This window comes from Tiliqua scincoides, chromosome 13 (assembly GCF_035046505.1).
Source record: "Tiliqua scincoides isolate rTilSci1 chromosome 13, rTilSci1.hap2, whole genome shotgun sequence".
NCBI lineage: Eukaryota > Metazoa > Chordata > Lepidosauria > Squamata > Scincidae > Tiliqua > Tiliqua scincoides.
In genome coordinates, this window is record NC_089833.1 from 4,586,666 (window position 1) to 4,598,979 (window position 12,314).

Below are 12,314 nucleotides of genomic sequence, written 5' to 3' on the forward strand. Positions count from 1 at the left end.
AGGAGACACTTAAACAATGATTTAAGATGCCAGACTTCCTCCCATAGTGTGTGACCATGGGGAGGTGGTTGTGCAACCATGAGCTTGTGACTTGACCAGAATTTTGGAAATGTGTGCTGGGAGAAGTTTAGCCTGCATGATGTTTTAGTAACATAACCAGATATAGAGAGAAAATTACAACTAAAAGGAAAAAGGGGATTTTCATGTAACACAATGGAATTGCCTTTTGCAAGGCCTTTCTATCAAGTCATAGCAAACAATTCTGGAAGGTCGTGGTGGGGGGTTTCGCGAAAAGAAGTGCATGATCCATCAGTGATTCCTCATCAGACCTGGGAACAGCACTTTCTTGCGATTTTTTAGGAGAGCTCTAGGGTACCCGCCTATTCGGATGGGCCCTCCCTTGACTATATACCCGAGTGGCCACCGGTCTCCATCGCGGAAATCACGGAGCTTATCAGTCAGTTCAATTTGCATAAGGCACCTGGCCCCAACGTACTGCCCACTGGCCTGATAAAAGCTCAGCCGGAATTGTAGGCTCCTCTTCTTGCCCAACTCTTCACTCTGGTGGATAAAACAGCCCAAAGGCCTAAGGCCTGGTCTAAAGTACTAATTTATGAAAATGGGGATATAAGAACACCAGGAAGCTATAGGCCTGTGAGCTGGCTCTCAATTATCGGTAAAATGTACGCAAAACATTTATTATCAAGATTATTGGATTGGATCGAGGTGAGCAATATTCTGGGTCCGGAACATGCAGGTTTCAGGAAGGGTAAATCCATCTTAGATCTCTGTATGGTCCTTTCTCATCTCAATGACAAACAGCTAGTCCAGGTTAATGGACAGCTGTTTGTTGCCTTTTTGGACTTAAAGGGCGCTTTTGACAGTGGTTAGAGACATTCTGTGGCGTAAACATTCTCATATGGGGGTGGACAGATGACTCCTCATCCTAATTCGGAAGCTATAGACAGCTAACAGCTGCCAGGTTAGAGTCTCCCTCAGAGGTGACCTTTCAGAGCCAATCCCTGTTAACAAGGGAGTGAAGCAGGGCTGCATTCTTGCTCCAACCTTGTTCAACTTATTTCTAAATGACCTCAATACTCATCTTAAAGAGATGAATGCTCCCAGCCCCAAATTAGGCCCCCATCGTATCCTGCTCCTACTATATGCTGACGATATGATTTTACTGTCAACGTCGAGGGTAGGTCAAGTGTTTGGGAACTGGCTGTATTGACTACCTTAAGAAAAATGAGCTATTTCTAAATTTTGATAAGTCTAAAACAATCTCCCAGCTCTTACAGTCAACAACACCTTTCTTAGGCATAAACATTTGATGGGTGAAGGTTCTGTACAGAAACCGTAGAGAGAATAGAAACCTAAGTAGTACACAAATATATGTATATGTGCGCACCTATGTGTACACACAGATAGAAACATACATTACATTTTACATACACACATGAATTATTTAAAAGACAGAGCACAATCAGTTACTCTACAGATATTGCCAAGAAGTAATCTACTCAGTGATTGCTTGGTACAGAAAGCTTGGCTTGATTCAGATTACTCAAGTTTAGGAACTGTGCGACTGAGAGGGTGGTATGCTCAATGTCACCTGCCAGAAGGAATTGAATTATAGCGTTCTCAGAATGCCCTGTTTTAGCATTGAGGAAGGGAGAGAGAAATTGCTGTCTTAGTGCTTGATATCTGGGGCAGCGCAACATAATGTGTATGGATGATTCTACTTCGCCTAAATTGCAGCTACATAAACCATCTTCCCAGGAGGCGTCTCTGAATCTGCCAAGTAAGTCATTAGAGGGGGTCACATTACAACGTGCCAAGGTAAAGGCCCTTCTCTCCAGGCGGTGCATTAGGAGGGACAGATATTTTGGTTGTTGACCAGTTGTAATTTTAAGTTGAAAATTCAAAGGGGAACATTTTTTCCATGCTGCACCTAGAATCTCTTGCCTTTCTATATCATATAGTCTGGTTGTCAAAAGCCTGGTGATAACCTCAGGAGAGGGGGCCCCTTGTAGGCCCATCTATAGGCTCCCAAGGCCTATCTGTTGAGTTTTTTTATAAAATAGTACAAGGCAAGGAGTTAACGTTGAATCAGTCAACAGCCCCTTTAGCAGCAAATCGTGATCAGCCCTGAAAAAGACTTTGGCCCAGTATTTTAAAAAACTGGACCACGCATGTAACTCCAGTCTATGTTGACCTGATTCCAGGCAGAGTGCTGCATAGGGAACGCAATGTGGTAAGCCGAGAATGTTATAAAGGAATTTAGATTGAACCGTTTCAATTGTGTTATTTAATGCCGGCATCCATACTGGGGTGCCATATCAAATTTGTGGTATGACTTTAGCATTGAAAGCTTGTAAAGCAGCTGGTGCAAACCGGTTGCCCCAGGTGAAGAAAAAGCGAGTTATGGCTTGAACCACTGGTTTGGATGAATTAATTGCAATTGAACGATGAGAGGACCAGGAATGCTTGTAATGAAATCGAAGACCAAGGTACTGGAATTCCTTGAACTGCTGTATTAATTTTCCACTGAAAAGCCAAGATTGTGGTTTCTATGAGTTTCCAAATACCACAATTTTAGACTTTTCATAATTTAACTGCAAAGCGTTTATTGTAAAATATTCAATGCAGGCTTTGACCAGTTCTTATTTCCTTTTTTGAAAATAGGGACCAAGTTTGATCTGGTCCAGGATTCTGGAATTACTCCAGATTTATCAATTCTTGTGAATAGTTGAGCAATAATTGGGGCCCACCAGTCTGGCGCTGCTTTATAGATGTCTGAGGGAATTGCATCTGGGCCAGCTGCTTTACCCTGTTTTAGCTGGTTAATAATTGAAATGACCATATCCACTGAGACAGCAGGCCAGTCTGGGAGGTCTGGCGGGATGGATGCCTGAACAACAGAGGTCGGTTTGGATTCATAAAAAAAAATTGATTTAAAGTGCGATTCCCACAGTTTAGCAGGGATTGTGGTAGTACCAACTGACTCTATGAAAACAACCTGATATAATTTGCCAAAAACTCTTAGCATTTTTTGATTTAACAGCGTTGATTAGTAGTAACCATCTTGCTTCTGCAAGACGATGGATCGAAACTGACAGCTTCCTTTAGGTGGGCAGTCAGCTTGAAATATTGGTGCAAAAGTGTTCTTCTGTTAGTGTCTCTAAATTTTTTATAAGTGCTGCGAATGGCAGTTTTCAGAGATAAGCCGATCTGATCAATCTTAGAGTCATCTCGCCAACCCTCAACTCTTCGGGATGAGGGGATCTTACCAAATACGTTCAAAAGAGTAGATATTAAGTCCTCAAAAAAGTGGACAATCCCTGGTTGATCCAGAGTGGACAACTGAGGGATTTCCTTTGCTTGTATCAATGCACAAAATGAGTCCTTAGAGTCTGGGTCCCATTTAATTCTTTTTTTTATGTTTGGGTAGCCTTCTTCCTCCTGGGTGTTAGTGTTATGGTAATGATTTGGGAGACAGTCTAAATCACACAACAGAGGAAGATGGTCACTAGACTGTGGGTGTCCAACACAAAAGTTTGCTATCTGGGGAAGGAGTTGAGGAGGAACCAAGATATAATCAATAACACTTGCACTTCTAGGTGAGGTGTAAGTGAATTCTCCATTATCCCCCAATGCGTCTAAGCCATTTAGTCAAATAAGGCCATAAGTAATACAAAATTTAGCTAGAAGAAGCCCCGCAGCATTGATTGTTCTGTCTTTCGATTGCCTTTTGAATAGACAGGTCTCTGGCAATATTGTGTCAGTGGGTAAGTCCCAAAGTTGATGAAAGATGTCAGAATTATGCCCCACCCTGGAGTTGAAATCTCCTGCGATTAGAATCTTATAAGAGGAAAATTTACTAGTCAGATCATTGATTATACCACTAAGATATGCCCATTGCTTTTCATGTGTGTGTGTGTGTGTGTGTGTGTGTGTGTGTGTGTGAATTATCATTATGCTTTGGAGCATTAGCTTCACCTTGATTGCTTGTATTTTGCAAAAACTATCAGCCATAAATAGCCATTCATGTTTGAAAGCAGGTTTCACTAATATGGCAGGGCCTCCAACTGGGTGGCCTTTTACTGCAACTCTTTGTTAGGAAGTTGGCCAACACAGAGTGGACACCCTGGCATGGCTTAGGACATTTAGATACTGGCTCAGAGTGTATCACCTGTCAGATCAAGCTAGCCTGATTTGGGGCCTCTTACCCAATTCCCCATTTTTTCCAGACTTGGCTCTTTTGAGTAAGAAAATCTGTTCTATGGGGCTCTCCTTGGACTTGTTAGGCGCTCTAGACGCAGGACAGGCCTCCAGAACCTTGAAACAAAGGCTCCTTGACATCGAGCAGCAGGCCCTTCATAGCAATGCTCACAAAATCTGCTCTCCAGTACATCTCCATCTTGCTGTTCTACTGGGAAGGAGGCCTAAATATTTTGACTTCTTGGAATGCCCCCAAGAACGGAGGGCGTTTACCCAAGCGAGATGTAATGCCATCCCACCTGAGCAGTTATTTGGCAGATACAGAGGTATTCCAGCTGCAGGTAGCGTTTGCCCATGCAGGCTGGGAAATTTAGAAACTCTTTCCTACATGTTATTACATTGCACCCTATACCAAGATCTTTGTAGAAGCACCAATCTTGGCCACTATCTGCAGTTGGGATGACCAGAACAAAATTGCATACATACTCGGTGGGGTTAACGAAGAGCTTTCGGGGGGGGGGGGTAGCCAATTATAGAAATATGATTATTAAGTTAGCAGTATTACTATATAGTACAACATACAACATAGTATTGCTATGTTGTCCCAAATGGTTGAATTGATGCAGCAAGGCCTGGTTGAAGGTGAACTGTTGGATTCAGGCATCCCTCCAGCCAATTTGGTGTTTTACACTGTTTGTATTTTAAACATTCCAATGAAGGTTTCTTGTCTTGTCTTGTCTGACAAAGGAGTGTGTGAACAAAGAAATGAAATAGCCATTTACAGTGTGATGTATGCCAACCCAAAGCCATAAGAACAGCCCCACTGGGTCAGGCCATAGGCCCATCTAGTCCAGCTTCCTGTATCTCACAGCGGCCCACCAAATGCCCCAGGGAGCACACCAGACAACAAGAGACCTCATCCTTTGTACAACGGCATTATAATATGAGCCGTTTTGTTCTCAATACCCTTCCTAATGATCCCAAGCATAGAATTGGCCTTCTTCACTGCCGCCACACATTGGGTCGATACTTTCATCGACCTGTCCACCACCACCCCAAGATCTCTCTCCTGATATGTCACAGACAGCTCAGAACCCATCAGCCTATATCTAAAGTTTTGATTTTTTTGTCCCAATGTGCATGACTTTACACTTACTGACATTGAAGCGCATCTGCCATTTTGCTGCCCATTCTGCCAGTCTGGAGAGATCCTTCTGGAGCTCCTCACAATCACTTCTGGTCTTCACCACTCGGAAAAGTTTGGTGTCGTCTGCAAACTTAGCCACTTCACTGCTCAACCCTGTCTCCAGGTCATTTATGAAGAGGTTGAAAAGCACCGGTCCCAGGACAGATCCTTGGGGCACACCGCTTTTCACCTCTCTCCATTGTGAAAATTGCCCATTGACACCCACTCTCTGCTTCCTGGCCTCCAACCAGTTCTGTAATTTCCTGACTGTGGAGTTTTTTCAGTAGCCTTTGGTGAGGGACCGTGTCAAACGCCTTCTGAAAGTCCAGATATATAATGTCCATGGGTTCTCCCATATCCACATGCCTGTTGACCTTTTCAAAGAATTCTATAAGGTTTGTGAGGCAAGACTTACCCTTACAGAAGCCATGCTGACTCTCCCTCAGCAAGGCCTGTTGGTCTATATGTTTTGAGATCCTATCTTTGATGAGGCATTCCACCATCTTACCCGGTATGGATGTTAGGCTGACCGGCCTATAGTTTCCCGGGTCCCCCCTCTTTCCCTTTTTAAAAATAGGCGTGACATTTGCTATCCTCCAATCTTCTGGCACTGTGGCCGTTTTGAGGGACAAGTTGCATACCTTAGTCAAGAGATCTGCAACTTCATTCTTCAATTCCTTAATAACTCTTGGGTGGATGCCATCAGGGCCCAGTGACTTATTGATCTTTAATTTATCAATGAGGTCTGAAACATCTTCTCTTTTAACCTCTATCTGACTTAACTCCTCGGTCAGGAGGGGCCGTTCGGGCAGCGGTATCTGCCCGAGGTCTTCTGCCGTGAAGACAGATGCAAAGAACTCATTTAATTTCTCTGCCATCTCTAAGTCTCCTTTTATCTCCCCTTTCCCTCCCTCACCATCCAGAGGGCCAACCGCTTCTCTGGCGGGTTTCCTGCTTCTAACATATTTGAAGAAGCTTTTATTATTCCCCTTAATGTTGCTGGCCATGCGTTCCTCATAGTCTCGCTTGGCCTCCCGTATCACCTTCTTACATTTCTTTTGCCACAGTTTATGTTCCTTTTTATTCTCCTCATTAGGGCAAGACTTCCATTTACGGAAGGAAGCTTCCTTGCCCTTCACAGCCTCTCTAACTTGGCTGGTTAGCCATGCAGGCACCCTCCTGGATTTAGTGAAACCCTTCTTTCTTTGCGGTGTACACCTCTGCTGGGCCTCTATTACTGTTGTTTTAAGCAGCCTCCATGCACTCTGGAGAGACTGGACTCTTTTTACCCTCCCTTTCAGCCCCTCACTGACACTTCGCCCTAGAGTGTGTTTTGAAATGTATTAATCTCTGACTCTGGAAAACGACAACTGACAGTCTCTTCTTGAGTTATCCCACTAGATCTGATACATACATGCATTTAGATTTGGGTGAAATTGAACGAGGTGCTCTGAGGTTACACTGGCAAGTGCAGTACTATGGAACACCATATAAATACTATCCATATTGGTGTAGTGGTTTGGGCATTTGTCTGAGACCAGGAAAAGTTCTGCTCAGCCCTGAAGCTTTCTGAGTGACCTTGGGTCAGTCACTATCTTTCAGCCTTACCTCACAGGGTTGTTGTGAGGGCAACAGCTTGGAAGGAACCATGGTCATTTCTCTAAGCTCCTTGGAGGAAGGGCAGTCTAAAAATGTGATTAATAATAATAAAAAACATTTCTTTCTAGTCCAGTGCTTCTCAAAATGTGGGTCAGGACCCACTAGGCGAGTCAGGAGCCAATTTCAGATGAGTCGCCATTCATTTCAATGTGTATTTTATTTTTCTCATCTCAATGTGTAATTTATTTATTAACATCTCCCCAAATGCGGCCACTTACCATTGAGTCTAATGACCATTGAGTAAGTGGCCGGATTTGGGGAGATGTTGCAGATCTGTACTTTGTTTGTTTGTGTTTTTTTTGTTGTTGTTTGTTTAAGGAATTCATGTCCTGCCTTTCCATCCCGCTTAAGGGTCCCCAAGGCCGCTTGCAAAATAAAATTTCAATACAATCGACAGAACGATGCTAAAGCATTAATAGAAAAACAATTAAAACCATGAAAACAATAGAAGCTGAATTGGGTCACAGTTAAATGATGTTTCATCGAAAGCATCAGCCCCTCCACCGCACCCCGCTGTCAACATTTAGAAGCTTCCCTAAACAAAACAGTCTTGAGGCTTTTCCAGCATTTCCTGCAAAACTGTTAGCCAGCATTTATTGCTGCTGCAGTTTTGGGCCAGCCAAGGTCATGTTTGTCATATTGTAAGTGTTACTGGCGGCGGATTGAGACCATTTTAATAACCCTGCATAGCATCCTTGGGACCCCTGCACAGCCCTGGGAAGCCCTCTGGGAACCAGATCTCTTGGGCTGGTGGCACTGGTCTAGATCTCCCAGGTTTGGTCCCACAAAGCTGCACTTTAAATTGCTTGGAAGTGTAGGGGGTGGGTGGGAAGGGAGTGAGCGCTTGGCACTAGGCATCACTGCCCTGGATCAGCGGGTAGTCAGTAGAAGTCCTCCTCCTCTTTCATGGCAGAGGCCGAGTGGAACAAATAATTGACTGTGAATCGGAAATCTGGTGTCTCCTTTCTCAGTGGTTGTAGGGGTTTGTGTGAATAGCACTGATTGCTCTGCAGAGGCAAAACTGAGCGATGAAATTGTGGCAAACACTGTTTTGAATGCAGTGAGATTCTTTGCTGCGTCTTTTCATTTGGGAATCCCACCTTTGGGTGCTTGAGGGTTTTTGACCCAATCTCTGCCCTGGAATGAACCTGGATGTTTCACAATCCTCCCCCCCCCCCCATTGCATTTTTCAAGAAGTGGTGCAAGGCTGAAGGTTCCACCTCTGATTTTGCTTCCTTCCTCAGTCCTGTATGTCTTTGGAAGTCTGATGCTCCTTGGTTGCAATCCTCACCCACTAGCCTGCAAGAAAGTCCCATTGAACACCATGGGATTGGTTCCTTCTGATCAAACATCCATAGGCTGGCATTTTAATCCCAACCTGGGGCTGAGGGGTGGAGGGAGAAAGGACACTCCCCCTGGATAGGGTGACCAGATAGAAAGGGGGACAAACCGCCTCTACCTTTAACCATTGTATAGGGAATTTTGGCAAGTGCAGCATTTTTTACCCTTCCATGTTGAGTTACACCTGTCAAAATCCCCCCTTTTATACAATGGTTAAAGGTTAAGGCACTCTGTCCCCCTTTGTATCTGGTCATCCTACACCAGCCGTTTTCAGCCACTGTGCTGTGCCTTGTCAATTGTCAAAAAACTGCTGCTGTGCCATGACCATTTTAGTGCCTTGTCAGTGTGCTATGAGTTGTAAAAGGTTGAAAATCGCTGCTCTACACAGACACACACAGAGGCTTAGCTCCTCATTGAGGTCTAGTCCACTGAGAAGGCTAAAGTCCTGAGGACTCCAGCCACAGCACCCCTTGCACTACTAAGGACAGTGCAGAGACCCCCCACCACACCCACACACAGACAGAGGGTGACCAGATACAAAGGGGGGCAGACAGAGATACATTAACTACTGTATCCAAGAGGGGATTCTGATGCAGCTTTTTAATTCCTTACATGTTGAGCTACACCTGCCAAAATTCTCTCTTCTATACAGTGGTGAAAGGCCCCTTTGTGTCTGGCAACTTTACTTAGGGACTCTGTTTCCCAGCAGCCCTGCTGGATCATGTGACTGGGAACAGGCAATGGGGGGAGCTTTGCAAGAGAGGGTGGCAGAAGGGAGCCAGCACCAGTCCCCAGACCCAGAGAGGGAGAGGCTGCCAGCAGGTGTGTGGGGCTGGAGAAGGGAAGCTGGAGGGTCCTCATTGCTGGGGAGGGGCAGAAGGGGGCTCTGTGCAGGGTGTGTGATGCCCCAGGAAGGAAGGGCTTGCTGGACTGCGCACTGGGCACCAGTGAGCCCTCCTGCTGGACTGGCAGCCCTGGATTAGAACAAAGGCGGCTGAGCGGAGACATGACTGAGGCTGCAATCCTAACCACACTTTCCTGAGAGTAAGCCCCATTTAACAAAATAGGACTTACTTCTGTGTAGTCCTGGTTAGGATTGTGCCCTGAGATGCACAAAATTATGCAGGGGGTGGAGAGAGGGATGCTCTTCTCCCTCTCAAGCAACCCCAGTAGCAGGGCACAGCCACTAAAATGAGGTGTCCGGAGAATTAGAACAGACAAAAGAAAATATTTCTTTACCCAGCCTGTCATTCATCTGTGGAACTCCTTACTGCAGGATGTGCTGATGGTCTAGAAGTCCTTCAAACAGGTTATAAGCTGTGAGGGGTAAGTGCAACCTCCTGTTTCCAGGGACCATCCACTAACATTGACGGGTGGAAGAGTTAGAACAGAAGAAAGAAAGTATTTCTTGACCCAAGCATGTAGTTAGTCTGTGGAACTCCTTGCCACAGTATGTGGTGAAGGCGTCTGGCCTGGCTGCCTTTAAAAGGGGATAGATTGATGGAGGAGAATTCCATCACAGGTTAGGAGCCGTGATCAGGGTGACTGGATGTCATAACTGGAAAAAAGACAAGGCACCCCAAAATGTAGGATATTTAAGAAAAGTATAGGGCACAACAGCATAAAAGCTTAAAACACTCATATATTGATTTCATATGTTGAATTTAAACACTGTATTACTTGTTATTAAATTTAAAATTATGTGGAATTTTATATACTCACTTTGAAAATGTGACTGTAATGCTTCTCAATTCAGGGCACAATCCTGACCAGATCTACTCAGATGTAAGTTCTATTTTGTTCAATGGGGCTTACTCTCAGGAAAGTGTGGATAGGATTGCAGTCTCAGGCAGACTATTCTATCAACATACCAACTTACTGTAGTGTATTAGAAAACTAATTGTTAGAGTTTAGGGAAGTCAGGAAGTGCCGCCTTTCTCACCTGTATTTTTCCCATGAGCGTCTCCTTTAAATTTTCTTGCTGGCTTATAACATAGTTTGAGAACTGTGAGCAAGAAAGATGCTTAAAATTTAAAAATGTAACTAGTAAAAAACTTTTGACCGAATCTACATTTAAATTATTTCTCTCCTTTGTCCTTTGTGCTGCAATTAAGGAAACCCCTTTTTAGTATTTGCATTGTGACCTGGCAATGCAGAAAAAATAAAAATAAAAAAATCCTGCCCTTGTCAGTAATTCTCATTGGCATTCATCAACTTTGCTACTCTCAAACACTTAACGCACTTTTCATTACCTGACTTGGAGAAGGAGAAAAGGGTGATAGCGAAATAAAAACACTGCTTTCAACTAAAAAAAAATCCTACTAAAATGAAATAAAACCATGTAATTCTGAATCATTCTTCATCCGCTGACACTGTGCAATCTTTACCAACTAGCTAGTGCATTTTAAAGCAGTTATGATGAATAAAAATGGGAATTTTTGGAATAAAATCATTTTCTGCTATTTCACTTTGGTTAAACACCAAAATCTGCAAATAAAATAAAACCATTTTCTCCCACTTGTAAACATGACCTGTTTTCCAGGACAGACAAATTCCTTGTAAGGTCAAGAATAAAGAAAAACATGATTGAAAGGAGGAAGGGTCAAAAAGGATTAGAAAATACAATGGAAGATAAGAGAGTATGAGATAAACAGGAGGGCGAAGGATGGGGGAAGGGGTGGAAGAACAAAAGAGAAAGGAAGAAGATAGGGGTGGCCAGGCAAAGGGCTTTTAAGAGACTCCCGTGCTCCCTGGGGTATCTGGTGGGCCAATGGGCACAATCCTAACCAGGTCTACTCAGACGTAAGTCCCATTTTGTTCAATGGGGCTTACTCTCAGGAAGTATGGTTAGGATTGCAGCCAATGTGAGATGCAGAAAGCTGGAAGAGATCGGCCTTTGGCCTGATCCAGTAGAGCTCTTCTTATGGCACCTGGGGAAGACTGTCATTTGCCCCTGGTGGGGGGATCCAGTTCTTGTGTCTCAGCCCCAGTGATTGCTAATCCCTCCCCATGCCTGCCCCATTAAATCACCTGCTTTCCTCAGGCAGCTGTCAGGGTGTTTGCTTGGACACCCATATTTGAGACAGAGGCGTAAAGGTACCCCCCTGCACCATCCCTCTCAACCAAGGGTGCCTCTATACTACAGCAGGGGTCTCTAAACCTTTTGGCCGAAGGGCCGCATCAATTAGCAGGTAGTGTCGAGGGCTGGAATAAAAAATTAAATAATAAAATTAAAATAAATACATTAGAGATGGAACTTCGATAAATTAATAAATGAATGGGCTCCAATGCCCAGGATTTCTCCAAGCACCAACACAGCCCAACAAATAAAGCACACACTTATATGGCCCCCATTTCCCCACCCCAGAAGCACAACTCCAGTTATGTTTGGTCAACTGGGCCGGAGGTTCTCAGGGGATCAGAGGCTGGCTGCGGGCTGTATCTGGCCCCTGGGCCAGGGTTTGGAGACCCCTGTGCTAGAGCATCACCATCGTCTTGCCCTCCTGTCTGGTAGCCGTTGTGCCATTCTTCACTGTCTCCATCCAGTCTCCTTTGCATCCGCCACCGCGATCAGCGGAAAGGACTCCAAACAAGGACGCCCAGCATGAAGCAGGTAGAAGATGTGAAAACCCTTGTGACGTTCTTCCCATTTCTCTCCCTGACAGACAGAAGAGAAACCAGACGACCACGTGGAGGAGCGGAAATGGCTGCAGCTCCTCCAGGCCAGGTAAGGGAGGGCAGCACGAACCTCTCCCCTTGTCTCACAGGTGCATTTCCTCCTGGGTCGCCTTCCACACTGTGACACAAGAGACACTGTCGGCATTCCCCACTGCCATTTCTCACACGACGTCCCAAAGGAAGCATGTAGATGTTCCTCCCTTGCTGGACTGCAGACTCAGCCTGGGCT

At 44.8% G+C, this 12,314-nt stretch overlaps 1 protein-coding gene across 2 annotated transcripts in view; it reads left to right on the forward strand.

The window, feature by feature from the left end:
- Positions 1 to 12,314, forward strand: part of LOC136663716 (zinc finger protein 345-like) — an 87,436-nt gene that overhangs the window by 40,266 nt on the left and 34,856 nt on the right. For both annotated transcript variants that reach the window (XM_066640592.1, XM_066640591.1), the window contains exon 2: positions 12,073 to 12,134. In XM_066640592.1, the coding sequence (XP_066496689.1) occupies positions 12,111 to 12,134 (24 nt within the window). In that variant the 5' untranslated portion in view covers positions 12,073 to 12,110. The remainder of the gene's footprint in view (positions 1 to 12,072; positions 12,135 to 12,314) is intronic.